The sequence below is a fragment of the Sorex fumeus genome, unplaced genomic scaffold, assembly GCF_029834395.1.
Source record: "Sorex fumeus unplaced genomic scaffold, SorFum_2.1 ptg000041l, whole genome shotgun sequence".
Lineage (NCBI taxonomy): Eukaryota > Metazoa > Chordata > Mammalia > Eulipotyphla > Soricidae > Sorex > Sorex fumeus.
This window is the reverse complement of record NW_026606098.1, coordinates 7,488,429-7,516,421: the sequence shown is the minus strand read 5'-3', so window position 1 is coordinate 7,516,421 and position 27,993 is coordinate 7,488,429. Positions and strand designations below refer to the sequence as shown.

The window sequence follows — 27,993 nt, the reverse complement described above, 5'->3', positions numbered from 1 at the left end:
AACCCAGAAGACAACCCCGCAAAACCGAGGCGCGCCAGGACGTGCGCGGGGCCGCGGAGCTCAGGCTACGATCGGCGCGGGCGGGGACGAGAAGCAGCGCTCGGGCGCGCGGGGACGGCGGCCGGCGCGGGCGGGCGCGGCCTTTGTCTCCTCCTCTGGCGTGCCTGGCGGCCGCGGCGGCCGCATGAGCGCACCGGCCGCCCGCAGCCCCTGACCTGACCGGCCTTCGCCATGACCGAGACGGCCTCGGGCGCCGGGGGCACATCCCTGGAGGGCGAGCGCGGCAAGCGGCCGCCGCCGGAGGGCGAGCCTGCAGCCCCTGCGTCCGGAGTTCTGGGTACGTGTGCGGCGCGGTGCCCGGCTGGGCTGCAGGTGCCCGAGGTGCGAGCGGCCACGGCCGGGGCGGGGATCCGGCCCCGCGGTCCCGGGCCTGCAGTCCAGTGAACAGGCAGGCCGGCTCCTCCCTGCGCCGCGGGCTCATGGGGCCCGGTGGGAGCCGCTGGGTCGGTGCAGTGGGGCCGGGGTCCGGGGAGAAGGTTGGGACACGCCCCTCGGGGAGCTGGGGAAGGCTTTGGGTTAGTGTCCGCTCACCCCCCGCGCTAGTGGAGAGCGACACTGCAGGGATGTGCTTGCCAGAGCCTCTCTGCAGAGAACCCAGGAAGACCCCCGCCGCGGGTTTGAATCTTGGGTGGTCTTTGTGACCTTGGGTTGTGCACGATTTCACTACCTGGTGCCTCAGTTTCTTCACCTCTGGAAGGGAGGTGTGGGCTGCGCCCAACTCTGAGGATGCGAGCAGGATGTGGCCTGGCACTCAGGCGGCTCTGGGCGTCCCATCGATTGTGGCTTGGAGGCGGAACTGGGCCTCTAGATGAGAAAGATATGTAAGGAAGGGCCTGGGGGAAGGGCGTTCCTGGAGGGAGGGGCTGGTGCCAGGCTGCTCAGCAGAGCTGGTAAGCTAAGGCCTGAGCTCCCAGGACCTTAAATGTCAGGACATGAGTCAGGGGTCCTGGGGGCCGAGGCTGTGGGTGGGGATCCTGATCCCACCTGACTCAATCTGCACCATCTACCGCTCAGATAAGCTTTTTGGGAAGCGCCTCTTGCAGGCGGGTCGATACCTGGTGTCCCACAAGGCCTGGATGAAGACGGTGCCCACGGAGAACTGTGACGTGCTAATGACTTTCCCAGGTACCCCTCACCACCAGCTATGGGCCCCCGCTGGGGCCTCCCCTGAGTAGGACTTGCTAAAAAGCCTCGGATTCCTGGTGGCCAGAGCCATCGCTTGCTGTGTGCCTTGGCAGACACGACCGATGACCACACGCTGCTCTGGCTGCTCAACCACATCCGTGTTGGAATCCCTGAGCTCATCGTGCAAGTCCGCCATCATCGCCACACCCGTGCCTACGCCTTCTTCGTCACCGCCACTTATGAGAGGCGAGTCCTGGCCCTGGCTTCCCACGGAGCCTGCCACCCGGCTCCTCGCCCCCTTTCCAAACACCAACTATCAGGTTCAGCCAGCAGGTGTTTGTCTGCCGGCTCGCCCCTGGATGGCGTGACCCCACCACTCCCCCTTCCCTACAGCCTGCTCCGTGGTGCTGATGAGCTAGGTCTGCGCAAAGCCGTGAAGGCCGAGTTTGGCGGGGGCACCCGAGGCTTTTCTTGCGAAGAGAACTTCATCTATGAGAACGTAGAGAGTGAGCTGCGCTTTTTCACCTCCCAGGTACACCGGCTGGGGCGGCGGCTCGCGCACCCCACCAGCCTGCTACGGGGGTGCTGTCCTCTCTGCTTGACACCCTGTTTTTTTGCAGGAGCGCCAGAGCATCATCCGCTTTTGGCTGCAGAACCTGCGGGCGAAGCAGGGCGAGGCGCTGCACAATGTGCGCTTCCTGGAGGACCAGCCAATCAGTGAGTTAGGCGGGACTGGCCTCCAATCCGGGGAGGAGGATGGTATCTGGAGCCTGGAGGGTGGGCGGAAGGGGCGGGGCTTCCCGTGGGAGGCGGATCCAGGCGCATCTTAGTGTGGATCAGGTAGGGCTTCGTGACAGCACCACGGACAGCGCCTGTCATCCAGCATGGGATGGCCCTGGGGCTGTTTCCCCTCCAGGAAACAAACCACAGCCCCAGTTACCTTCAGTCCCCAACTGTGGACCATTTCTCAGGCATTTGAAACAATGACCTGAGACCACAGGACTTGAAAAACAGAATTCCAAGTAGTAGTTGCCTTGTATCTGTGAGGCTTGGATTCGATTTCAGACACTGCAAAAATAATAAAATTAGTTAAGATCTTTAAATGAATGTAAACGTGGTTCCCCGCTGGGTCCACCTTCCTAGTTGAGCACCTCCCACATTCTGAAAGAGAACATACTGTCACCCAGAACGCCCCCCACACCGCCCGGGGGAAAATACCTCTGTGGGTGTAAGACAGCAAAAACCTGGGATTTGAGTTTCAGTCCAGGAACACGCAGAGTCAGGCCTTGTCCATTCTTGTCCCCTGCAGTCCCTGAGCTGGCAGCCCGCGGGATCATTCAGCAGGTGTTCCCTGTCCATGAACAGCGCATCCTGAACCGCCTCATGAAGTCATGGGTGCAGGCCGTGTGTGAAAACCAACCTTTAGGTGTGCCCTGGGTGGGGCAGGGACTGGGCGTGGCTCAGGTGGACGTGGCCTAGATGTGCCAGAGGCTGCATGGTCGGTGCTATGGGGTCCTTGGAGGCGGGTGGGTCTCAGGAGATAGGCCTGGCTAACGTACCCTTCTGTCTGCTCCCTCTCTGGCAGACGAAATCTGTGACTACTTTGGTGTGAAGATTGCCATGTATTTCGCCTGGCTGGGTTTCTACACGTCAGCCATGGTGTACCCAGCTGTGTTTGGCTCTGTCCTGTACACGTTCACAGAGGCGGATCAGGTGCCGAGTGTGGGCTGGGCAGTGGCTGGCACTCCCGAGACGCTAGCCTCCCTGGTCAAACCTGCCAACAGCCCTGCCCCACTTCCGCCCTCAGACTAGCCGGGATGTCTCTTGCGTGGTCTTTGCCCTCTTTAATGTGGTGTGGTCTACGCTGTTCCTGGAGGAGTGGAAACGGAGGGGGGCTGAGCTGGCCTACAAGTGGGGGACTCTGGACTCCCCGGGGGAGGCCGTGGAGGAGCCACGACCCCAGTTCAGGGTAAGTCCAATAGCTCGGAGAAAGCACCAGGGCTGCCGGCGGGGAAAGAGTTTGGGTGACATGGACGCACCAGCTGGGGCCGCCCCCCTCCCCCTGGGCAGAGGTCAGGTGGAAAGACCCCTGGGGGGTCTCACGCTGGGTGCGCTCCTCAACCCAACCGGCCCCCTGCTGTCCCCGCCCCAGGGCGTGAGGCGCATCAGCCCTGTGACCCGCGCGGAGGAGTTTTACTACCCGGCCTGGAAGCGCCTGCTCTTTCAGCTGCTCGTCAGCCTACCCCTGTGCCTCAGCTGCCTGGCCTGCGTCTTCCTGCTCATGCTCGGCTGTTTCCAGCTGCAGGTGATGCCCGCCAGACTGCCTTGCCCGCTCCTGCCAGCGCCTGCTTGGTCCCTAGCTGTGCCCGATCCACGGAGACCCCGCCCCGCCAGGACACGCCCCTTTCTAAAGGCCCTGCCCACAGATGCCCCGCCCTCCTTCGTGCCCTGCCTATAGATGGCTGCTCCACAGTGAAGGCCCCGCCTCCAGCAATGCTCTACCCCCAAGGCCCCGCCCTCCACTGCTCCGCCCCCGTTGGCCTTGGTGACTCCCCCACCCCACACCCTGCAGGAGCTGGTGCTGAGCGTGAAGGGGCTGCCCCGACTGGTCCGCTTCCTGCCCAAGGTGGTGCTGGCCTTGCTGGTCAGCGTCAGCGCGGAGGGCTACAAGAAGCTCGCCATCTGGCTCAATGACATGGGTACGCCCCCGCCAACCACCCGCCCCACCCTGGGAGGAAGTGGTCGCCCCCCACCCCGCCACTCCCTCACGCGCCCCCTCGGCCCCCAGAGAATTACCGGCTGGAGAGCGCCTACGAGAAGCACCTCATCATCAAAGTGGTCCTGGTGAGTGGCGACCAAGGGCACTGGGCAGTCCCCGCAGGGGTCCAGGGCACAGGGCCATGCCACGTGACTCCTGATCCCTGCAGTTTCAGTTTGTTAACTCGTACCTGAGCCTCTTCTACATCGGCTTCTACCTCAAGGACATGGAGCGCCTCAAAGAGGTGAGTGCCCCTGCGGGGCGGCCAGCCCACTGGCGGTCAGTAGGGGGGCACTCCCGGATCTGTGGGCTCTCGGCCCCTCCCTCCTCCATCCTTCTCTCCTCTCTGTCCGTGCGTTCGTCCTTCCGTGCGTCTTCTCTTTGCCTGTGTCCCCCCATCTGTCCGTCCTCTTGTCTGTCCATCCCTCCACAGCTCCTGGTCATCTTATCCCTGTCCCAGAGCCTCGAGCGGCAACTGCGGGCAGTACTGGTCCCGCTCGCGGCCCTGCGGTTCCGCCTGCTAGTCCTGTCCCTCCGCGGCCTCCTGCTCGAGGCCCGGGCCAAAGTACGGGCAGAGGGCGAGCTGTGTGGCGTCGGGGCCCAAGAGCCCACGAGCTGGGGGGGGGGGTAGGGGAACCTGGGGGCGGGGGGCGGGGGGCAGCGACGCCCAGTGCCCCACTCCGGCTCTCGCCCCTTCCGCCTGCAGATGCTGGCCACTCTGCTCATCACACGTCAGTTTCTGCAGAACGTGCGGGAGGTGCTGCAGCCCCACCTGTACCGGCACTTGGGCCGCGGGGAGCTGGGACTTCGTGCCGCCTGGGAGCTGGCCCGAGCCCTGCTGGGCCTCCTGGGCCTCTGGCGCCTGCCGCCCCGCCGCCTCGAACCCCAGGCCGAGGAGCCCAGCGGAGGTGGGGGCCGCAGGTGCCTTGGCGGGGGCTGCGGGGCCTCTGAGGAGGAGGAGGAAACGGCCCCGGTGGAGCGGCAGCCGGGGCGCGAAGGTGGCGAGGACAGCGAAGGGCCACAGGGGGGGAAGGAGGATGAGGAGGACAATGATGAGGACGACGAGGACGACGAGGACGATGAGGACGAGGGCGAGGAGGGCGCCCTGAGGCTGAAGAAGGTCAGCTTCGCTGAGCGCGCTGGCGGGCGGCCCCGGGGCCCCAGCCCCCAGGCCCCCCTGGAGGAAGGCAGCCCCACGCTGGTGGAGAAGGGGCTGGAGCCCGGTGTGTTCACGCTGGCCGAGGACGACGATGACGAGGCCGATGGGCCACCCAGCAGCCCGGAGCCGGAACCCCCGACCGTCCTGCTCCGCCGAGCCGGGGGCGAGAGCCACAAACAGAGCTCGGAGGGGGCCCCGGACTCAGAGCTGGGTGCCAGCGAGTCGGTCCGGGGGCAGCGGCGGCAGAACCGGGCATCTTGGATTGACCCGCCCGAGGAGGAGCCCTCCCCCCAGCTCACACAGGCTGAGCTGGAGAGCTGCATGAAGAAGTATGAGGTGAGCAGGGTGTCTGAGGATGGAGGGGGCCTGGAGGGTGGGGGGAAGCACAGGGCAATCTGATGGCAGAGGTGGGGCCCATATTTCTTCCAAAATTCTGGTGAGATCATCTCAGGGAATTAAACTTTTTTTTAAAAATGCTTTTTGGGTCACACCCAGCGATGCACAGGGGTTCCTCCTGGCTCTGCACTCAGGAATTACTCCTGGTGGTGCTTGGGGGACCCTATGGGATGCTGGGAATCAAACCCGGGTTGGCCGCGTGCAAAGCAAATGCCCTACCTGCTGTACTGTCGCTCCAGCCCCAAGGGGGAAGCAAACTTGACGGGAGGAAGGCAGTCTGAGGGAGGAAGCAGACAGCTGGATGAAGGGGGTCTAAGGGAGGAGGCAGGCCCAAAGGAGGAAGGTAGTCTGAGGGGGTTGGCAGACCTGCTGGAGAAAGTCTGAGGGAGGAGGCAGCCTTGCTTGAGAACGGGAGGAGTCTGAGGGAGCCGCCTGTCTGCCTGCCTGCAGGACACATTCCAGGATTACCAGGAGATGTTCGTGCAGTTCGGCTACGTCGTGCTCTTCTCCTCCGCCTTCCCGCTAGCCGCGCTCTGTGCCCTGGTCAACAACCTCATCGAGATTCGCAGTGACGCACTCAAACTGTGCACGGGACTACAGCGGCCCTTTGGCCAGCGGGTGGACAGCATTGGCCAGTGGCAGGTGGGGGGCCCGGCTGGGTAGGCTGGGGCGGAGGGTGCCTGCCAGCCCTGCCTGAGGCCCCCCCTATGTCCCCCACAGAAGGTGATGGAGGCTATGGGGGTTCTGGCCATCGTGGTCAACTGCTACCTGCTGGGCCAGTGTGGACAGCTGCAGCGCCTCTTCCCCTGGCTGAGTCCGGAGGCCGCCATCGTGTCGGTAGTGGTGCTGGAGGTGCGGCCAGAGGTGGCCGGGTGGGAAGCGGGGGGCTGTGGGGAGGGGGACAGCGTGTGCTGCCCGTGTCACCCGCCCCCGTCTGCAGCCTCCCCTCTGTCCTCTTAGCACTTCGCTCTGCTCCTCAAGTACCTCATTCACGTGGCCATCCCCGACATCCCGGGCTGGGTGGCCGAGGAGATGGCCAAGCTCGAGTACCAGCGGCGAGAGGCCTTCAAGGTGTGTGCCAGCAGCAGGTAGAGCTCAGAGACCAGGTCAGGGCTTCCTCGGGATACGGGGTCCTGCTGTCTGGGAGCCTCAGAACAGATCTGGGGTGACCCTGTTCCCAGGACAGCCTGGCCCGGCTGGCCCGGAGATCCCCTGGGCTGGGCTGTGGGTTCTCTGCCCTGTGTGGAGGGGTTCAGCCCACCCCACTCTTTTTTGGGGGGGGGTCACAACGGCATTGCACAGGGGTTCCTCCTGGCTCTGCACTCAGGAGTTACTCCTGGCGGTGCTCAGGGGACCATATGGGATGCTGGGAATCGAACCCGGGTTGGCCGCATGCAAGGCAAATGCCCTATCCGCTGTGCTATTGCTCCAGCCCCTCACCCCACTCTTTATGAAGCCCAACTAGCTGGATATGAGTCGGCCACAGGCACAGCCTGGGTTCTCGTTGCTTCTTTTTGCTTCTGGAGAATTCTCTCACTCGGGCACAGCCACAATCCCCAGGATTCCATACTCTCAGCCAGCATAGGGAATGGGGCTTCTCCGCACATCCCCTCCCCTCCCAGTTGCATCCTCTTGGGCTCCCCCATAGGCACCTGGGGAATGTCAGACAGCACCCCAAGACTAAGGAAGCCAGGGCAGGCGAGTCAGGGTCCCGCAGATCCGCAGCCGCGCGGTGGGGTGGGAGACGCCGGGTCAGGCCCAAGAAGGGCCCGTGTGGTCACTCTGTCTCCGCAGCGGCACGAGCGCCAGGCCCAGCACCGCTTCCAGCAGCAGCAGCGGCGGCGGCGGGAGGAGGAGGAGCGGCAGCGGCACGCGGAGCACCACACGCGGCGGGAGCGCGAGGGCGGCCGCGAGGAGGCGCGGGCGGAAGGCGCGGGCCCGGAGCCGGCCGCCGCCCCCGAGAAGGCCTCGGCCAGGGCCAAGGGCAGCGGGGCGGGCGGCCAGGGCCAGGGCCAGGGCGGCGCCGAGCGGCCCCGGCGCCCCGGCTCGCTGCTGGCGCCCAACAACGTGCTGAAGCTCAAGCAGATCATCCCGCTGCAGGGCAAGTTCCTGTCGGCCGCGCCCGCGCCGTCGGGGCCCGCCAGGCCGGCCGCCGCCGCCGCCGCGTCCCCCACGACCGACGCCCGCCTGGCCAACTTCCTCAGCTTCAAGTTCCTGAAGCCCCCCGAGCCTCGGCGCGGCCCGGAGCGCAGCCACTCACCCCCCAAGGCCTTCCACGCCGGGAAGCTCTTCCCGTTCGGCGGGGCGCGCGCCGAGAGCTCCAACGGCACGGGCGCATCCTCGGGCGGCGGCCGGGCCCCGCGCCCCGACGCGCGTACGGACCCGCGCTCCGACCCCGCGGCCACCGGCGAGCCCGACGCCCCCGCGCCCGACGAGGCCGGCCCAGGTCACAGGCTTTAACTCGGGGGCGGGGAGCCCGGGCCGGGCCGGGCGCTGGGGGCCCCCGCCGGGGTGAGGAAGTGACCCATCCCCAGTCCCAGTCCGCGACCTTGAGCCAGGAGAGGGGCGGGGGTGGGGGGCCCTGGGCGCCCTCCCTTGTCTCCTGTCCGCCGGACACCTCACTCCCAGCTCACTCTGGGGGGACTGGACCCCCCAAGACCTCTATGCAAAATCCCCAACCCCCAGTCCTGCAGCCCTGGGTGCTGAGCCCGCAGGGGCACTGCGCGGGGCTTCGCCTCCTCTATCCTTTTCTGGCCTCTTCTGGGGGCGCCCCCGACGCCCGCCCGCCACGCAGCAGAAGCAATAAGGCCCCCAGTGCCTGAGCCCGGGAGGGGGCGCGGGCCGGGTGTGCGGGTGGGGGGGGCTCGCGGCACCCCCGGAACGGCGCCCTCTCCCCCCGCAGGGCTGGCTCCTGCCCTCCACAGCCGCCGCAGCCAGAGCCCCGCGCAGACACCACCGCCCGGGCCCCCGACGCCTCCCGCCGGCTGCTGGCAGTGGGACGGGCCCTGGGGCTGTGGGGGTGAGGGCAGCGACCCCCGCCAGCCCCCGGACGCGTGTCCTCCCTGCACGCTGGCCGCGCCCCTGCCGGCGCCGCAGTCCCTCCCGGCGGACAGCAGCTTCTACAGCCTACCGCCCCCAACGCAGCCCCCCAGCTCAGAGCCCAGCCCCAGCCCCCCGGCCGTGTGCTGGCCCGGTGGCTGGCACTGACCAGGGCTGCCTGCAGCAATATCGCCCCCACCCAGCAAGGCGGGTGTGGCCCCCCACGCACCTGCCACCAGGACGTGGAAGAAACCTAAGACACCAACAGAAACACAAGGAGCAGGCGGTTATTTATTTGTTTTTAATTTATTTTACCATATTTTTGTAAAACGGCAGAAATGCAATAAAAAGTTTATTTCAACAGTGCCCGAGGACGGAGCTGTGGGTGGGGGGTCCTGGCCACTGGCCACACCCTCCACTCAGGGGCCTCCGGCTCAGAACTGGGGCTCCAGGCCTGGGGTGGCCTTCCAGGTCCCTGCAGGAGCATGGAGACCTACGGTAACTAGGGATGTGGGGGCCCACCCAGAGCCGGGAAGGGTGAGCAGTGCAGAGCCCTGGGCCCCGACGGTGGCCTCGGGAAGGCCGGGTAGGGACAATCGGGAGAAGTTGGGGGTGACCGGAGTCGGGGACACCTGTGCAAGGCACAGAGGTGTGGGAAGGCAGAGCGGGGGTCCAGGGGGGCACCAGCAGGCTCGGGAAGGCACCCCCGCCTCTCCTGGACTGGCGTTTACCTGCCGCCCTGCGGACACCCTGGGGCTCTTCCAGGCCGAGCCCTCAGGCCAGCCCCAGCTTGTAGGGGGAGCAGCACAGGGTCCACTTCCTGACACCCCAAGGGCCATGACCAAGCATGGGGCGCCTGGCTTGAGGCAGGTCCAGGGAACAGGGCACGATACTCAGGGCTCCATCCTCAGGGCCCTGTGGCCCAGGTAGGCGGAGCAAAGACGCGAGGTCGGAGAGGAAAGACCCTTTTATTGGGGTGGACACGGGCACGCTCGTCCATCACAAAAGAAGTCGGGAGGAAGGTCTGTGTGGCCTCTGCTCCCGGCCCAGGGCAGCCAGGGAAAGCAAAAGGTCGCCGACCCCGCAGAGGCCGGAGATGGGGCTCCCGCACCCTCAGACCCACGTTGGCCGGACCGGAGGGGTGGGGTAGGGGTGACACTGTGGTTAAAAAAAGCATCTATGGACACGACGCTGGTCTGACAGCCCCTGGAACCTCAGCTGGGTCACGTGACGGCATAAATAAAAACTCAAGGAAAATAAATACTCCTGCTGCTATGAGGGGCGTGGGGCGGGCGGGGCGGGGCTCCGAGAGGGGCGCGGGCAGCCACTTAGGTGTCCTCGTGCATGTCGGGGCTGCCAGTCCGCGCCACCTTGCGCGGGGGTGCCGAGCTCTCGCCGTCGAGGTCCACTTGCTCCTGCTCTCTCTTCTTGGCAGCGTTCTAGGGAGCAGCAGGGCCTGAGTCTCGCTGGGGAGCCCAGAGTAGCCAGCCTCCTGCCCCGCCCCTCCCCAGCCAGGGCCACCCCCCACACCAGCGCCCGGGCCGCCCGCACCTTCTTGTCCCACTGCTGGTGAAGGTAGCGCAGGAGAATGTTCGTCTTCTCGGTCACAATGACTGGGGACAGGCAGACGCAGATCTTGGGGAGAGGCCGTGGGGGTTGCCCGGCACATCTCCCCTCTGGGACGGCACATCCCCCCACCCCCAGTCAGTGCACCACCCCCCTCCGACCCCCCAGTGCCCGTGGAGCCCCTTACTCTGTTCCGAGGGGTACTCCCGCGTGGGCAGGTACACGGATGGGCGGCGGTTCTGCAGAAAGCGAGAGGGGTTAGGGTTAGAGTGAGGTTAGGGTCAGTGCCACCCATCAGGGCAGCTGGGACAACCCCGCCCCCGAAGCACTCACCGAGGCTTTGCACACAGAGTCGGCATGGAAGCGGCTGAAGTTGCTCTTGTTGTAGACTGGCAGCCCTTTCAGGAAATCGGCCTGCAAGACCAGTGCGCCATCCACGCCACGTTCTCCCAAGGGCGGGCACTGGACACTGTCCCACCCACTGACCATGCCCCATGGCGCACTAGAGGGGGGGCCCCTTTCCCACGATGACCCCAGAGGCACGTCTCTGCCCCAAATGCAGGGGAAAAGGGCATCAGGGCTTCCTGGGGACCCAGCGGCCAGGAGAGCAGAGGGCACACGGAGGGATGTGGCCAGGGCGAGTCCGTGCAAGAACCCCTGGACTGGCGGCCACCTGTTACCAGACAAGGACACTGAGGCAGGAGGGTCATACCACATCTGTCCTGGTCACCAGCCCTTCCGCCAATGAGGAGGCCAATGTACTTAGGCTCTCGGGGGAGGGGGGGAGGGGCATGCATCGGTTTTCTCCTCAGGGGGGCTCAGGCACAGCAGTCTGGATGCCCACTGGGCAGTCCCAGGCAGGACCAGGGGCTGGGAGAGGCACAAAGGGCCCTGAGGTGACGGACCCACGTGGGAGGGCTGCCTGGAGTGTTACACAGGTAGGGTGCCCTGCAGGACGAGGAGGGGTTCCCTCCTAGGAAACCCAGCATCGCTCCCCAAGCCCTGCCAGCTCTCCTTACAGCTTGCCCAACCTCAGAAGACCCGCGGGCTTCACGCACAGCCCATCTTGGGGCAGGGGGACCGGATGCCCAAAGTGTACAAGCCAGCTGCGGCCAGCTTGGCGCCTGGGCCAGCGGGGGCGACCGGCGGGCACCCTGAGCGAGAGTCTGAGGTCGTGGGCGGTTCCCTGGACAGCAGCCTGTGCGCAGGCCTCAGAGGCCTCGGGACAGGGGAAGGGCCAGGCCAGGGCCACGGCTGCCCCCTGGGGTGAGGAGGGGGCGAGGTCGGAGTCGCGGCTGTCTCCCGTGACGCGGGCTCCTCCACAAGGCTGGGACAGAGCGCTGAGCCCTGGTCACCCGGGACAAGGCCCGGCAGGGGGCCCTGGCGCAGCAGCGGGGACAGGCGTCGCCTTGGGGAGACTGAGGCTGGGGCAGCATCCACGGGCGCAGGGGACCAGCGCCCCGAAGGTTTCTGGCAGGGGCCAGCGGGGCGCAGGGGCGCTCGGGGGCGCCGCGCCCACGTGCTGGGTCTGCACTCCGCGAACGCCTCTGCGGGCAGGGACGCGGCGTGGGGCTCGGCGCGCGGGGGCTCCCGCGCGGCCCGCGATGTCGCACTGGCTCGGGGACAAAGCCCCTTCCCCGGCCTCGCAGGCCGCGCGCGCCAGAGCCCGCCGCCGAACCTCCCCGGGCCGGAGGGGCGCGCGCGGCCCGCCCCGACCCGGGGGTCCCGGCGGACCCGTCCCCATCCCGGGCGATTTCCGGGGGAGCCGCGACCCGGAAATGAATGAATTGTCAGGGCCGGGAGGCCTGGGGAGGGTCAGGGGTCGCGGACGGGGCCGGGGCAGGCGCGGGAGGAGGCCCACGGCGGGGTCCCGAGGTCGAGGGTCACGGGTCAGAGGGAGGGGCGGGGCCGGAGCCGGGGTCTGGCGGCGAGGGGAGAGGCGAGGGGATCGCGGCGGAGGGGGAGGGTCCGCGGCGCCATCTTGACGCGCGGAGGGGTCGGCGAGGCCCCGCGGTCGCGCTCACCATCTTCTGTCTCCTCCGTCGCCGTCTCAGCCGCCTCCTGAGCCGCAGCAGCCGCCGCCGCCTTCGCTGCCGCCGCCGCACTATAACTTCCAGCCACGGCACAACGCACACTGATGGCGTCGGCCCTTGCTCGTCATTGGCCCCTTCTCTAGCCCCACCCGCAGGATGTGGGCGCTCTCCGCGCTTCCATTGGCTGAGCCCCTCCAGCTCGCGCTCCTATTGGCTGCCACGCCTCCTCCCTGTTCATCAAGTACGGTTGAGGGAACAAACCCCGCCCGGGACTTGGAACCAAAGTGCTGAGAATCCAGAAGCGGGCGGAGGCCTTGCGGCGGGGCCTCCTGGGAGTTGTAGTCCGCTTCTCGGGTAGGGCCAGCCCGTGGGATGGGTGGGTAGAGACTCCTCGCTTCTGGAATTCGCCCTTTTTATCGACTAGGGATTCTCAGGGCAGCCACGGGGACACAGCACCATAACACTTCCCGCCACTCTCAGAGAGTTTCACCGTAGAAGCTTGAAGATGCATCAGAAGGCAGTCCCTACTCTTGTTCATCCAACAACCCCCAAGGGCTCCCAAGTGTCTCAAGGACCTAAGTCCCCCCTTCTCCGCACCCAGTCCTTGGCCCAGTTTTTCTCGCATACCCTAATTTCTCCTCCAGGTAGGATCCCTGACTGCATTCTTGCCAAGGGCCCAGTCAGGCCTCTCTTTCTGTGCTTCCCCAGGGCTCACCCTCTTCCTCCCAGTCCTGAATCCGGCAAATCCTGCATTCAGTGGCCTAGATTAAAGTCCAGTGTCTCCACAACCATCTCAGCCCACATATCGGCCCTCCAGGAAGAGTGCAAGGACCAGGGGGAAGAAGCACATTGGCAGCACCCACGGAGACACCAAGGGAACGCCGAGCTCTTACTCCTCCTGCAACAACGCGGCTCGGAAGACATGCCCCCCCCCCCCATTTTGCGGGAGCCTGAGGGGGGTGAAGTCTCCGGCATTCGCATGAGTTCTGTGCCACACCCCTTAATGATCAGGTGGGAGCCTCCAACCTCCCTGCTTTCTGCCCCTACTGCCCACTTTCCCCGGCCAGCGTAAATTAGCACGTGCACCAGCCAAAGCCTGGATTTATTCTACATTGAAAGATACTAAAGACGGTTGAGTCTCTTTTTGTCCCCCTAAGGTTTGTGAAAAGTTTTTTTACGTTTATTTTTTTTGTTTTGTTTGTTTTGTTTTGTTTTAATAAGCAGTTATCTTGTACTGAAGACATTCTGGGGCTTTGACAGATGAGAACCCAGGGCTGGTGGGTCAACTTCAACAGCGAGCAGGTCGGGTGGCCGGGTCTGAACTGTGTTACCCGCGGTGTTCTGTGGATCACCGCCCGCGTTCCAAATTCTTACGACTCCAAAAGGATGGCACTGTCGGGGTGTCACAGCAGCTTAGGGCTCCGCTGCTCTCCAGCCCAGCGGTCCTCAGTGGCTCAGCGACTTCCGACCCTTGAGCATGCGCCGCAGGATCACCTGCACACCAGCGGGCGTGCTCAGCCGCCGGACCCAGCCGTGTTTGTGCTTGCGTTTGATGTTGCTTGGCTGGTACTCGTTCCCGCGCGTCCTACCCCGCACCGGCTGCATCCAGGGGCACCTTCCGGCGTCGGGGAGCCCCAGCAGGGCTCCGGGCTGCAGAGACCTGCGGGATGAAGTCGGGGAGAGCAAAGTAACGGCGACAGAGGTCGGGGCGGGGAGCGTCCTCCACCCACCTAGGTCTCGGTGTCCCGACCGGAATCAGCAAGCACACGGCATGCCGCCGGTACGCAAGGGTTAGCGAGGGATCTGTCCGGGAAACAACAGGCGGCGGGCCTCCGATCCCTCAAACGCTGCCCCGACTCCCGATTCGGGAAAGACGTCCCTGAAGACTCACCTGCCACCCAGCAATGTCATCGACTTGCCACAGGCGCCCAACAGACGAACCAAGGAAGCCATGTCCGGGCGGGCACACAGTCCTGGCCCGCCGCCTGCGCCGCTGGAGGACGCGGATCCCTGCAGAGCGAAGAGTCCTGGGAAATGTAGTTTCTCCCCTGTAGAGGGCGCGGCCTGGCTGCGCGATGGCTTCTGGGAGTCGTAGTTTTTCTTCCTGTGCACGCAGGGGACTGTTTCCCTGCCTGCAAAGGGAACGTCATTCTCCAGGTGCATCAGCAGGTGGCAGGCGTGCGTCGCCTTCTTGGTCCGCGCGTGCGTAGAAGGGACAGTGTCCCGGGGTCTGAAGGGAGTTGGAGTCCTGCCTCGTGTCCACCGGCAGAGACTGCCCTGGGGTGGCCATGGCGCAGCTAGTGGCAGCCTTAGGAAACAGCGGGTGAATCCTCGCCATCCCCTGCGGGAGCCGGGCAAATGGCACACAGCTGGCTGGCAGCTTTTCTCGGGCCCCAGCCAAGTGTCTGCCCCTTGGCGGGGAGCCCAGGAAGCCTGCGTTCCTGCGGGCTGGCTGTCCTTGGAGTGTGGTCTGTGCTCTGCAACGGGCTTTCGCTGTTTTGGTTTTTTAGTTTAGTTTTTTTTTTTTTCTTTTTCTAAGTCTGTAAAAGTCTTGGGTTGAAAGCTTGCTCCTGGCAGTGTCTCCGTTCTGTTTGAACCCTTGGGGAATTTTTCTCATCCTCGGGCCTGTGCTCCATTCCTACACACACTCACTCTGGGGCTCCCCATTGCCCCAGGGAGATGCCCAGCTTTTCTGCAGCATGTGGAGCCCTGGAGACAGGCACACCGTGTGCTGCTGCCACACCCTCCTCCTTCCGCTGCAACCAATGAAATCCTGCTCAGATGCCCTACTCTTGCATCCTGGCCGAGGGCTCAGTGCTGGCTCCACCTGGCTGTTTCCCCAACATCCAGGGGTTCCTAGAGGGCCAGGATTAGGGCTGTGTGCCGGCAAGCACCCCAAAGGGTACTTTGCCAAAGGGTACTGCCTTTGCAGCATGAATAAGTCAGTCACTCTAGAGTGTGAGAGTGGGCGGTTGAACCCAATGCAGCCATGGCAGCAAATTCCAAGGGAGTGGACAAAGCCTGGGTAAGCCCTTGTCCTCTGGTGCCCGTTCTCCCTGCCACCGGGTCTCTAGCTGACAGCCCAGCTCAGAGAGCTGCTTGGCAGGCACAAGCACTTTCTGAGCTCTTGAATCTGCTGTAGTGCGTACTCATCCCGCGGTTAATTTCATAGGAGATAAATAAGGACTCAAGGAAATCACTTACCCAAGGTCACATCAGCCAAGGGCAGAGGCTGGCTTTGAACCCTGTGCCCCCAGAGCCCCTGTCTACACAATACAGTGCTGTGAAGCTCTTGGCCCCATTGGGAGTTCCAAATCTTCTCCAAAGGATGTCAAGAAAAGCCCTTGGAGAGGGGCTGGAGTGATAGCACAACGGGTAGAGCATTAGCCTTGCACGAGGCTGACCCCGGGTTCGATTCCCAGCATTCCATATGGTCCCCCAAGCACCGCCAGCCAGGAGTGAAGGAGTGATTCCTGAGTGCAGAGCCAGGAGTAACCCCTAAGCATCGCCGGGTGGGACCCAAAAAGCAAAAAAAAAAAAAAAAAAAAAAAAAAAAAAGCCTGATCTGAGTTCCATGTCGACACCTTCGCTGGCCTGTAACCTTGTGCCCTCTATGTGCCTCAGTTCACCCCCACCCCCCCAAATTGGAAGTCTCTTGAACAGAACGTAGAGCAGACATGGGGACTCCGTGTGGAGGGTACAGGGCAGTTCTGAGGCAGAGGCTGGATGAGGACAGCCTATTTGGAACCAAGGTCTCCCCGGAAGCCCGCTTACTCGCGACCCCAGCTGGGTACTGGATCGGGCCAGGTCCCTCCCTCCACCTCGCGAAGCTCCTAGAGGGGGCGGGGCCGTGGCTAACTTGTCCCGGCCTCCTCCCCGAGATCTAGCTTCCTACTGGTCGCCTAACTAGGCCAGGTGAGTTCGCAGCCACGATTGGCCGAGAATCCCGTTTGTCGGCCCGCGGCCCCGCCCTTCCCAGAGAGAGACTTAAAGGGCCGACTGACTCGGCGGCCGCGGGATGCCCCCAGCGCTGACCGTCCCGGGCCCGCGCCCACCCGTGTCAAGGCTCCCGCACCGACCCCGCGACACCATGTAAACGGCGTCAGCAGGCGGACGCTGGTTTCTCCGCCCCGGACCCCTCCGCCCTGCCTCGGGCCCGGGGCCCCTCAATGAGGTGAGAGGGGAGCGGGCGCGGGGAGGTGGGACGCCGCGTCCCCGGGTCTCCGCTTGCACGGGCCGATGTGCACAAAGCCTGCACTGGGGCTCGGGCTCCTAGGAAGCCGCGCAGCCCCAGTGGCCCAGACCGCGCCGCAGGGCTGCCGGGCAACCTGGCAAGCAAGCGGGGCCTAGCTGTGGGGAGGGGGGCTGGCGTGGAGCACCCGTGCCCCCCCTAGCTCCCACCGCGCGCGCTGCTGGAGATGGGGCGGCAGCTGGTTCCCTGTCCGTACGCAAGCACAGGGCCAGGCCGTCCCAGGCCTAGTCTTATCCCAAGGCCCCGGGATGGAGATGGGGGAGGGGTGAGTCCCCTTTCCAAACCCTAAACAATGGTGGTGCGCTGTGCGGGTATCCCCCCGACTTATGTAACTGCTTCCTGCTGTCGGGGACACGGGCTGGTGACCCTGGGCGCAGGGTGGAGGCATGAAACCAGCCACCCCAGCCGTGTTGGCTCCACCTGGGGCTGCAGCTCTTCCCCCAGAACCTGCAGTAGTGAACGGGGTGTCACAGATTCCTCCCTCTCTGTGCCCCAACCTCAGCCTGCCCGTATGTGAGACACAGTTGCACGCCAAAGCCGTCCCTCCTGAGTTCAGTCCCAAACCTCACTCCTGAGCACTTGAAACCTGGCCCCCTGCTTTCTGTGCCTCCTGAGAGACTCCCGGAACCCCTGGGGTCTGTCTGTGTGGGGAGCTAGTGAGAGAGCACAAGGGGAAATGAATGACTCTTGGGTAGAGGGGACGGAGAGGCGGGTGCAGGATGGGTGGATGGATGGGTACATGGACAGACAGATGGACAGAAGGATGAATTGATGGGTGGATGGGTCAGTAGCGGGTGAAACAAGGATGGATGGTGGATGGGTGATGCTGGTACACATGGATGTTGCATGGGTGCTGGGTGGATGGATGGATGGAGGACTGAATGACAGATGGCTGGGGGAGCCTTCAGCTGGAGGCTCCTGAGGGCCAGCCCACACTAGCCAAAGTGCCCCTATTCTGGGTGCCCTCCATCCAATCCATCTTCCTATTCTCCCTGGGGGCACCTCTAGGGTCAGTCTGAGCCAGGCCCTTTCCTGGGGTTCTTTAAGCTGGCCAGGAGGACCATGCAGGACACAGCTTGCTGGGCTGTTGATCCTAGACAGGGTCCCCTAGTAAGCCGCCACCACCTGCCTGCAGGTCGCACTATGCTGACGGGGGTGACCGACGGGATCCTGTGCTGCCTGCTGGGTGCACCCCCCAATGCCGTGGGGCCCCTGGAGAGCGTCGAGTGCAGCGATGGCTACTCTTTCGTGGAGGTGAAGCCGGGCCGCGTGCTGCGCGTGAAGCACGCGGGCCCGGCGCCCGCACCCAGCCCTGTGCCTTCGGTGTCTGAGGACGCACCGGGGGAGCGCGTGGGTCTGGTGCGCTGCCAGCGCCGCATCACCGTGTACCGGAACGGGCGCCTGCTGGTGGAGAACCTGGGCCGCGCCCCACGGGCCGACCTGCTGCAGGGCCACAATGGCTCCGGTGAGCCGCCCGCCGCGCTGGAGGTGGAGCTGGCCGACCCCGCGGCCAGCCGGGACAGTCGCCCTGGCTCGGGCAGCGCCAGCGCGGGTCGGCGGCGCCGCGCACGGCGGCCTAAGCGCACCATCAACATTGACTGCGAGAAGCACATCACCAGTTGCAAGGGCTCGCAGGCCGACGTGGTACTCTTCTTCATCCACGGCGTGGGCGGCTCGCTGGCCATCTGGAAGGAGCAGCTGGACTTCTTCGTGCGCCTGGGCTACGAGGTGGTCGCGCCCGACCTGGCTGGTCACGGCGCCAGTTCTGCACCCCAGGTGGCGGCTGCGTACACCTTCTACGCGCTGGCCGAGGACATGCGGGCCATCTTCAAGCGCTATGCCAAGAAGCGGAACGTGCTCATAGGACACTCCTACGGGTGAGCCGGTCATGGGCTGGGGGTGGGGGTGGGGCGGGGGTGGGATGGGGAGCAGACCAGAGCAATGAGGTGAGGGCGGAGCAGGTGGTGCAAGTAAGTGAAATGGCCGTGCTGAGTGGCCAGTACTGGCCAGAGGGGGACGAGGTGCATCCGCCCAGCTCCCAGCGCACGGGGCTGCTGGTGGCAGCATAGCGACGACTTCGTGCTGGGTGCTGGTGCAGAGTGATAGCGGGGAGGGCCCTTGTTGCGGGAGGCCAATCCGGTTCAATCCCCGGAGTCCCTTATGGTCTTCGGAGCCCCACGAGGAGAGATTTCGGAGTGCAGAGCCAGAACTAACCCCTGAGCACACTGGGTGTGCCCCCCAAAGAAAAAAGGGTGTGTGTGCAAAGTGGGTGTGTGAGCTTAACCTGTGTATCAGCTTAACCTCGCGAAGCTCAGAGAGGTTAAGCAACTCGTTCAGCACACAGCAGGTCACTGCCTGCCTTGGGTTCACTTCCCAGAGCAGTTGTTGGTGTGGGCTGCAGTGCAGGTGTGAAGCCCAGCCTGGTCAGCACCTGGCCTACTGCACAGCCTCTCTGGCCCAGGGTGCTACATTGTGTTTGGGGGTGGGGGTGATGCAGTGTTGGGTAGTCAGGTTCCACAGGCCAGCACTGGAGATAGTACAGTGTGTAGGGCGTGTGCCTTGCACGGGCTTCTGTCCCCAATCGTACCCCCCATTTTTTTTTTACCTTTTGGGTCACACCCAGCAATGCTCAGGGGTCACTCCTGGCTCTGCACTCAGGAATTACTCCTGGCGGTGCTTGGGGGACCATATGGGATGCCGGGGATGGAACCTGGGTCGGCCGCGTGCAAGGCAAACACCCTACCCGCCGTGCTATCGCTCCGTCCCCCCCCATTTTTTTTAATGTAGGAGTACTGCTATTTATTCAGCCACTGATTAGCTGATTGAATTGGGCATGAACTCCACCTTACTTTTTTTTTCATAATTTTATTTATTTTTTCTTCTTATATTTATCTATTGAATAACTGTGGGAAAAGTTACAAAGCTTTCAGGTTTAAGTCTCTGTCATACAATGATCAAACACCTCTCCCTTCACCAGTACTTATTTTTCACCACCAAGAACCCCAACATACCCCCCTCCCACCCCTCCCAATGCCTGTGAGGCAGATGATTTCTTACTTAACTCTTCTCTATACTGATTACATTCATTATTTCGACAAAAGATGCACCATTATTGTTCAGAATTACCCCCCCCCACAATCAGAATTGCTGAAAAGGCATTGTGAAATACTTTGTTTTCTATAGTTGGTTATGAGAATCATATAATGATTTTAGATTTCTGCAAAGAGCCAGATAATTATGAGATTGGTTTCTGTGCATCTGGAGCCATGACCATGCCGGAAAGCCACTCATGACCTTGGTAGGGTGTGAAGGACGAGCCGGTACCGCCCCCCTTCCCATGAGACTGCAGTTGCCCCGTCACCACCGGCTCAAATCTGGCTTTCCTATAAGCTCTGAGGCAGCAGCCGCTTTGTTGGGGGGGGGGTGGGGGGGAGGGGAGGCAGAAGGGAACAACACCCTTTCCCTCCTGGGGAGGCATGGCATCATAGTTTAACGCATGGTCCATTCACTTTTCTGCCGCAGGCTGCCGGGCTCTGGACTAAGTCCTTTTGCCTCTGGAGCCATGGCCGTGCCAGAGAACCGCTCGTGGGGCAACTCGTAATTCGTGACCTCGGTAGGGCATGAAGGACGAGCCAGTACCATTCCCCTTCCCATGAAACTGCAGTTGCTCCATCACCACCGGCTCATATCTGGCTTTCTAATAAGCTCTGGTGGCCACCTTGGCCACCTTGCTGCCAGGAGTGGAGTGGGGGGGAAAGGCGGAACAATGGTCCCCCTTTGCACAGCCAGGGGTAACCCCTGATCATCACCTGGTGTGGCCCCAAAACAAAACAAACAGAATGATCCTGCAGGCCCATCTATGGGCCAGCCTCTGAGCTATGGCACCCTGTCCCCGGGTGATGACCGGCCCTCCCAAACACGTATTGGACGTCCAGGGTTTCTCAGAAATTCAGTTCATCCTCAGTGCCACACAGCTGCGCCTGTGGGAATGGGACCTCCCCCACCCAGTCCTCCCCAGCCACACCTGGCAGCACTGACCTCCCTCTCCTGCCCGAGCAGCGTCTCCTTCTGCACCTTCCTGGCCCACGAGTACCCGGACCTGGTACATAAGGTGATCATGATCAACGGCGGCGGCCCCACGGCGCTGGAGCCCAGCCTCTGCTCCATCTTCAACATGCCCGCCTGCGTCCTGCACTGCCTCTCGCCCTGCCTGGCCTGGAGCTTTCTCAAGTGAGTGAGTGCACCAGGAAGGCTGGTGACCTGGCGCACAGGCCCTGGTGGGGGCGGTGACCCCACGCATGGCTCAGGTGGGCAGGGCCTGGTGGGGACAGGGGGCCGCTCGCTCAGGCACCGCACTCGCTGTGCAGGGCAGGCTTCGCCCGTCAGGGCGCCAAGGAGAAGCAGCTGCTGAAGGAGGGCAACGCCTTCAACGTGTCGTCCTTTGTGCTGCGGGCCATGATGAGCGGCCAGTACTGGCCGGAAGGGGATGAGGTGTACCACGCTGAGCTGACCGTGCCGGTGCTGCTGGTTCATGGCATGCACGACAAGTTCGTGCCAGTGGAGGAGGACCAGCGCATGGCTGAGGTAAGGGCGGGACAGCCGGCATACAAGGGTGGAGAGCCGGGCTTAGAGGCCACAGAGTACAGCCGGCCCATCCTCCCTGGGCCCCCAGCACACACAGAAACACTGCCCAGTGGGATGGGCAGTGAGGCTGTAACCAACCATGGTGTTCAGGGAGAAGGGGGGCCCCTCCCACTCAAGAACCCCCGCAAGAAAAGACCCTTGATACTCTTGGTCCTAGCCAGTTCCTGTCCTTGAGCTCCAGACCAGGGACTAGAGAAACAGGACAAAAAGGGAGGGCGCGGTCCTAGCAGGGTTCCATCTCTGGCACCCCATATGGTCCTCTCTGAGCACTGCCAGGAGGGAGCCCTGAGTGTCTCTGAGGATGGCCCCAAAACAAACAAAAAACTCAGGGCTGGGGCTGGAGCGATAGCACAGCAGGTAGGGCATTTGCCTTGTATACAGCCGACCTAGGTTCGAATCCCAGCATCCCACATGGTCCCCTGAGCACCGTCAGGAGTAATACCTGAGTGCAGAGCCAGAAGTAACCCCTGAGCATTGCTGGGTGTGACCCAAAAAAAAAAAAAGCTCAGGGCTAGCCAGGGTCCCTCTGTGCAGGTCACCCATTAGGTGACCCCTGAACGCCAGCATAGCTGGGTCAGGGGTCCCTCCTGGGGGAAGCAGGGGGCTCTGGTGCAGCCTGGCCCGGGCACGTGCTGAGCCTGTGGGTGCTGCCCCCGTGCAGATCCTGCTCCTGGCCTTCCTAAAGCTCATCGATGAGGGCAGCCACATGGTGATGCTGGAGTGCCCGGAGACCGTCAACACGCTGCTACACGAGTTTCTGCTCTGGGAACCCGAACCCTCTCCCAGGGCCCTGCCCGAACCTCCAGCTGCACCCACGCCCCCGCCAGAGGAGAAGTAGCCGTGGGTGGACCCGGCACTGCTTGGTGAGCCATGGAGGCACAGCGCCTTCGGGTGGGGCTCCCCTGGGCCGCTGCTGGCCTGGTGGGCATCACACAGGCGCACATGGTGAGGGACCGCAGCCCGGACCCCTGCAAAGGCTCTCCTTGTATAGAAGCCCCCTCCATGACATCACGGCCGACGCTGCCCCATCCCCTCTCCGCTCTGTCTTCTGTGACACCCGCGCTATCTGGGCCCCAAGAGGACTCGGGCACTGCCCTGGACACAGCCCGAGCCTCCACAGCCCACCCCAACCCCCATTTCTTGGCGTTGGGAACTACTGTCGCTCAAGGTGGGGAGGGACGGGGGGTGGGGGGGCTGGGCACCACTGAACCTGCACATCTCAACTTGTAACTCAATAAAAGGAAGTGACAGAGTCCCGTTACCCATCTGCAGGCGGGGTGACCTGCCATGGAACTGGGGGGTTGTGTGCTAGCGCTGCGGCCCCTGCACTGTGCACCATCACCGGGACCACACGGTTTGATCATCGCAATGATCTTTTTTCGAAGTCAGGGAATCTTATTTTTTAGGGGGTGAGGCACATCCAGCATCGCCCCGGGAACCAGCTCTCCACCCACTTCCTGCCCCAGTGCAGGTCATTTCCTCCTGAGCCCCTTTGCTTGGAGCTGCACATGGAGGCGAGAACTGCCTTATTTGGGGCAGGGGCCTCCTCTTGGGGTCCTCTTGCGGCTCTGGTTTTCTCATTGGGGAATCCTGGGGACATTTTGATGAACACTGCTGGGGAGAGGGTGGGAGGAAGAGATCCTGGTGCAAAGAGCATGGGGGTGCAGCGCCCCCCTCCCCATGCTCAGGACCAGAAGAAAAGGGACAGAGAAACTGTTGAAGAAAGTTCATCTTGGGGCTGGAGTGGGGAGGGCATTTGCCTTGCACACGGCAACCCGGGTTCGATTCCCAGCATCCCAAATGGTTCTCTGAGCACCGCCAGGAGCAATTCCTGAGTGCAGAGCCAACCCCTGTGCATCGCCGGGTGTGACCCAAAAAGCAAAAAAAGAAAATTCATCTTTTAGATGATCATTTTTTCCAGATGCCAAGGGCTCTACAGAGTCCCAGAGTCCATGCAAGCTGAGGCCCACAGCCCACCTCCTGCAGGATCTGGTTGGCTGTACCGCCATGATAGGCAGGCCTTGTACCCAATGAGGTGGTGCTCTGTCAGACCGAAGGATGCTGCATGTAGGGGTAGACGAGGTTCCTGGCCCCAGTGTGCCTGGGCTGGGGTGGGGGGAAGAGATGACTTCAAGGACACAGCCAAGAGCCCAGGTGGGGCCAGCCACCCCCCAACCCTGTCACCATGCTGTCCCCCAGATCTCCCCACTGGGCCTGGGCTGCCCTGGCAAGCAGAATCTCACAGACTTGCTCCCTGGAGCAGGTTTAGACCCGCTGAGTTCCCAGTCAATGGCTGCAACACAAGTTTTGTCAGTGGGGACACCCACACTTGATGCAGGGCACCCCATTTTATGTGGGCTCCCCCAACTAAAACCCACGCCTCTGAGCTGGATGGCTTTGGTCCACACCCCCACCTGTGGCTGGCTGTGTGGACCCCCAGGGAGATGAAGGCAAGCTCGTGGGCTCCCCGGGCATGCGCAGCACTGGATCCCGAGCACCCCTCCTGCGGCCGTAACTAAGCCCCCCCAAAGTCCTCCTGGCTTCCCTCTGTGGCACAGCGGGCAGCTTCTGCCAAGATGGCTCTCCTCCTGTCTTGGCTCAGGCCGGCTGGAGACCCACTGCCTCCGCACGCTCAGCCACGCTCCTGGATGTCCTCAGGACGCAGCTCTCGCTGGCCCTCAGCCAGAAAGATGAGGAGGGCCCGGTGCAGCAGGTGCACACCCAGCCTGCAGCGCCGGGTGTGGGGCCAGCTGGCCGCCACCCCATAGAAGTGTCCTTGTTTCTGGTTCGTCAGCATCCCGATCCCTGGAGAGATGGAGGGAGGTCACAAGGGGCCCGGGGCCCTCGAGGGGGGACCAGTCCAAAGGCTGTGTGTGGGGGGGGGTACCAGTGCGGGGGACCTCCTTCAGGTCTGTTCTCCAGCATCATATGTGCCCGTCAGCATTGCTGGGTCTGAGCCCAGGACAGCCATGGGTGGCTAAGGGACAAACCAACCAAAAAGGTGGTGCTAGGGCCAGACACCTGCACAGCAGGGAGAGCCCCAGCACCACGTAGGGTCCCCCGAACACCTCCAGGAGTGATCCCAAAGTGCAGACAGGGGTGACCCCCGAGAGCTGCTGGTGTGGCCCCAAAGCAACAAAATACTCACAGAAGTGGGTAGGACACTTGCCTTGCATGCGGCCGATCTGGGTTCAACCCCCACCACTCCATATGGTCCCTGAAGCCCCCCAGGAGTGATTTCTGACTGCAAAGCCAGAAATAAGCCCTGAGCACTGCCAGCTGTGACCCAAACATTTTTTTAAAAACTTGAATTGCTCAGGAGCTGGAGAGATAGCACAGTGGGTAGGGCATTTGCCTGGGTTCCATTCCCAGCATCCCAGGAGTAACCCCTGTGCATCACCAGGTGTGATGCAAAAAAAAAAAAAAAAGTTGAATAGCTCATGAATGAATGACCAGGTGTGTAGGTGTGGAGGGACAGTGCAGGGCTCAGAGCACCTGCTCTGAAAGCTAAGTACAGTCCCGTGTCCTCCTGCATCCAGGCTCATCCTGGAAGGCTCTGAGAGCTTCACAGCTGAGAGGAGGCAGGCTGGGGGGGGGGGGGGTGTGGGGGGTACCGCAGCTGGTCACCCCTGCCAGGGCCGCCTCAGGGCAGAGCACCCTGGGCTCACACCCCAGCACCACCAGGGGCCACAGACACTCAGATGTGTGAGGGTGCGAGTATGCGGCCCCCACGACTACACAGGGGCACAAGCCTTGGCCACCCTCTCATCGTCCCCCACAACAACAGCCGCAACAGTGCAGGAGGCACTGTTGGCAGCCCCCCCATCCCCAGCGCAGTTGCCCACCTAGAGCTGCCACCAGACAGGCCTCGCGGGTGTACGCCTCGGCCGCCACGGCATGCTGAAAGCAGTGCAGGGAGACCACGCCGCGTCCACTCGCCCATATGTCCAGGATCCGTAGCACCTTCGGGGAGGCCTGGGGGTGCCGGGCGGGGTCAGGGTTGTCCTGGGGGGCCCTGGTCGCCTCCTGCCTTCTCCCACCACCCTCACCCTCGCACCTGCTTCACGGGGCGCCGGCGGTGGCTCAGAGCCTCCCACAGGTGGGCATCGGGCCGGGCCCGGCTCCCTTTACCCACGTAGAAGATGGCCCGGACAAAGGTCCTGAGGCGGTCCACAGGGGACAGGGAGGTGGCCTGGGACAGTAGGTCCTGTGTCTCCCTGCAAGGACCGAAGGACACTCAGAAGTGACTGGAACACTATCCCTGAGTCAGACCCGCAAGCCTGTATTCAGGGCAGTGAGCAGGGGCTGGTGGGCTCGAACCACCTCTTAAGAGTAAGGGCATTCCTGTGGCTGGCCTGGAGGGCGCAGCAAACACTCTCCCCAAGCACTGCAGGGGGTGGCCCCAAAACAAAAAGGGATCTGGGAGCCCGGTGGGGGGGCTACCCCTCTTCCTGAGGACACACAGCATCTCCGACCCCTGGGGGCTGCGGCCTACCGCGCACCTGGGGTCCAGCAGCAGGTAGGTAAAGCTGCCCTTGGCCACGCCCTCCCGCCACCGCCTGCTGGGGTCTGGCCGCTCAAACTGCCGCGCCAGAATGTTCTCGTCCTCCTGGGCATCAGGGATCTGGCCAGTCCGCAGGGCCTCCGCCAGCTCCGGGCTGTGCCCTGAGAAGTTGGGGCCTGGCAGGGGAAACTGAGTTACGGGGGGTGGTGGCAGAGTGAAGTAGGGAGGGCAGACCATGGGAGGTGTGTGTCCAGGGACCCCTCAGATGCCCAGAGTGGACTCACCGCGAGCAGTCCGGGCTTCGCGCAGGCGCCGAAGGTAGTGTGGCCGGGTGAAGGGTGTGACCGGGCCAGGGCTGGCCCCCAGCGCCCGCAGTCCCTGCAGGAGCTCCAGGTCCGACTGGGGGACCACCGGGGAGCACCCGCGGGATGGCTCCCCAGCACCCACCTTCTCCCCTGTCTGCCACGGGGTGGCCACCGCTCTGTCCAGGCAGGACTCGGTGCTAGGGGAGGCCAGGGTCAGCGCCTGCAGACTGGCACAGAGCTCCACTTTGGGGCTCCCCGCATGTGTCAACTCAGGCCCCTCGCAACTCAGGCGCCCCTGCTTGGCGGGGGTCATGGGTCTGGCAGGGGGAGAGGGGCCTGGGGCAGAGTCCTTGGCCGCCGTGATGGAGGCATCGTCAGAGCTGGTGTCGGAGACAGCCTGAGTGTGTGCAAGACAGCTGGGGAGACCCCGACCAGTATCCTGGCCTGCGTTCCTGCTGGTGCCTCTGTCTGCCGCTGTCCCGACTAGGGTCGTGCTGTGGCTGGAAGCTGGTCCCATCCCCTGGGGATCTGGGCAGCCGGAGCAGAGGGGATCAGGGAGACATCGGGCTGGACGGGAAGAATTGGGCAGCTCTCAGGAGGGTGACCCTGGCGGGCCAGTGTCTGGGTCCTAAACAGCAGAACTGGCCCAGAGGTGGTGCCGCTGCGGGCCCACTCACCGCCCTCCTGGGGCTCGGCAGGGTCCGGGTCCGGGGTCCGGGTGCGGGTGTGCGGGGCTTCCCGCAGGACGTGGACACAGTCGTGATGGCCGTGCTGCTCCGCCAGGTCTCCCGCGAGGAGTCCGTCCTGCAGCGGGCGCGGTCAGCACGGGATGTCGGGGGCCTCCCTGTCCACCGCCAGGTGTCCCCCGCACCTGGTCACGCAGCTGGGGGTCCGCTCCCCAACTCAGCAGCAGTTCCAGGCCCGGGCGGCAGCCCCAGGCAGCGGCCACATGCAGCGGTGTCAGAGCCTCGTCGGACCTGGGGGCCGGAGCGGTCAGCGCGGTCAACCCCGCGCGCCCTGGTTCCACCGTCCAGTCCCGGAGCTCGGGCCCCGCGCCCTCGAACTCGACCCACGCCTTTTTGCTCCCTGAGCTCACCGTGCGTTGGGGTCCCCGCCGCGCCGCAGCAGCGCGTCCAGGCAGCGCAGCCCGCGCGGGTGGCCGGCTCGGGCCGCCAAGTGCACGGCCGCCGCGCCGTCCGCCAGCACCAGGTTGGGGTCCGCGCCCTGGCGCAGCAGCTGTTCCACGGCCCTGCGGATCGGGGACCCATAGTCTGAGCCCGGACCGCGCCCTTGGACCGCGCCCTTGGACCGCGCCCCGCGCCCACCTCACCCGCCCGCCCTCCCGCACCGGGGCTCCTCTTCCCGCAGCGCCGCCCGCAGCCGCTGCGCCAGCTCCTCGGCGGCGCCCATGGCCACGCCGTGCCCCGCCGTCCCCGCGCCGCCGGCCGCGCGGTCCCCGCAGCCTTCCAACTTCCCGCCGCGCCGCGGTGCGCACGCGCCGACACGCCCCGGGGCTCCCCGGCCGCGCGCGGGAACCAGGGCAGGCGGCCAGACTGGAGGCGTTCACGCCCCGCCTGGGGACGGCCGATTGGAGGCCCGGGCGGGTGGGGACAGCCCGGGGCGCCACTATCTCTAACCCGGCGGGCAGGGGTGGGGCTGCGGCCCGGTATCCTGGCTCTGCCCACCGGCGGTGTCCCTAACCCTCCGTCTGTTAAGGAGGTCGCAGCTGGACCCCGCATGATCTGGGCGCATTTCGACCTCTTGGAGCTGAGAAAACTCTGATTCCTAGTCAGCCAAGGAGGCGCCGGTACCCTTGGGAGGGCAGGAACCGACTGAACAGGCGTGTACCCATTCAATGATACTCAACAGGGTTGGATTTGCGTTCTGGGGGTAGTAAAGCTGGGAGCTCTTTCCACTGAAAGGCCCCTGGAACTCCCGTCGTGACTCCCATCGGGGCTAGACCAGCCCAGCTGCACAGCTCACCTGGATATAGCCTGAAGCTGCCCAGGGTTTCTGGAGCAAAGGTGCCTGCCTGCAACTCCCCACTCCATGGCTCCGGGTTTTTTGTCCCCGGCAATCCCCAAAGAGCCCCAAAATCACACAGTAACTATTGTGTATTTGAATCTGAGTGTCCTGGAGCTTTTATTTTGAG

At 63.9% G+C, this 27,993-nt stretch overlaps 5 protein-coding genes across 5 annotated transcripts; 2 read left to right on the top strand and 3 right to left on the bottom strand.

The window, feature by feature from the left end:
* Positions 1-9: 9 nt before the first annotated feature.
* On the top strand, positions 10-8,755 carry ANO8 (anoctamin 8). Its single transcript, XM_056119831.1, has 18 exons — positions 10-337; positions 1,075-1,185; positions 1,299-1,431; positions 1,579-1,717; positions 1,806-1,902; positions 2,495-2,611; positions 2,771-2,898; positions 2,993-3,154; positions 3,338-3,490; positions 3,758-3,884; positions 3,974-4,029; positions 4,113-4,187; positions 4,650-5,438; positions 5,949-6,140; positions 6,219-6,350; positions 6,459-6,569; positions 7,293-7,944; positions 8,401-8,755. The coding sequence occupies exons 1-18, from the start codon at positions 232-234 to the stop codon at positions 8,703-8,705; spliced, it is 3,585 nt and encodes a 1,194-aa protein (XP_055975806.1). The 5' UTR covers positions 10-231; the 3' UTR covers positions 8,706-8,755.
* A 68-nt stretch (positions 8,756-8,823) lies between these two features.
* On the bottom strand, positions 8,824-12,263 carry DDA1 (DET1 and DDB1 associated 1). The gene is made up of 5 exons (XM_056119824.1): positions 12,128-12,263; positions 10,437-10,517; positions 10,291-10,342; positions 10,089-10,150; positions 8,824-9,976 (listed from the first exon to the last, which is right to left on the bottom strand). The coding sequence occupies exons 1-5, from the start codon at positions 12,128-12,130 to the stop codon at positions 9,866-9,868; spliced, it is 309 nt and encodes a 102-aa protein (XP_055975799.1). The 5' UTR covers positions 12,131-12,263; the 3' UTR covers positions 8,824-9,865.
* A 909-nt stretch (positions 12,264-13,172) lies between these two features.
* On the bottom strand, positions 13,173-14,803 carry MRPL34 (mitochondrial ribosomal protein L34). Its single transcript, XM_056119671.1, has 3 exons — positions 14,789-14,803; positions 14,028-14,413; positions 13,173-13,796 (listed from the first exon to the last, which is right to left on the bottom strand). The coding sequence occupies exons 1-3, from the start codon at positions 14,801-14,803 to the stop codon at positions 13,583-13,585; spliced, it is 615 nt and encodes a 204-aa protein (XP_055975646.1). The 3' UTR covers positions 13,173-13,582.
* Positions 14,804-16,092: 1,289 nt separating this feature from the next.
* Positions 16,093-22,287, top strand: ABHD8 (abhydrolase domain containing 8). The gene is made up of 5 exons (XM_056119790.1): positions 16,093-16,310; positions 17,524-18,265; positions 20,448-20,618; positions 20,756-20,972; positions 21,694-22,287. Exons 2-5 carry the CDS (start codon positions 17,532-17,534, stop codon positions 21,868-21,870), a joined length of 1,299 nt encoding a protein of 432 aa, XP_055975765.1. The 5' UTR covers positions 16,093-16,310; positions 17,524-17,531; the 3' UTR covers positions 21,871-22,287.
* Positions 22,288-23,633: 1,346 nt separating this feature from the next.
* On the bottom strand, positions 23,634-27,251 carry ANKLE1 (ankyrin repeat and LEM domain containing 1). The gene is made up of 9 exons (XM_056119669.1): positions 27,190-27,251; positions 26,938-27,090; positions 26,713-26,818; positions 26,519-26,645; positions 25,821-26,369; positions 25,535-25,712; positions 25,090-25,249; positions 24,878-25,007; positions 23,634-23,837 (listed from the first exon to the last, which is right to left on the bottom strand). Exons 1-9 carry the CDS (start codon positions 27,249-27,251, stop codon positions 23,665-23,667), a joined length of 1,638 nt encoding a protein of 545 aa, XP_055975644.1. The 3' UTR covers positions 23,634-23,664.
* Positions 27,252-27,993: the final 742 nt, after the last annotated feature.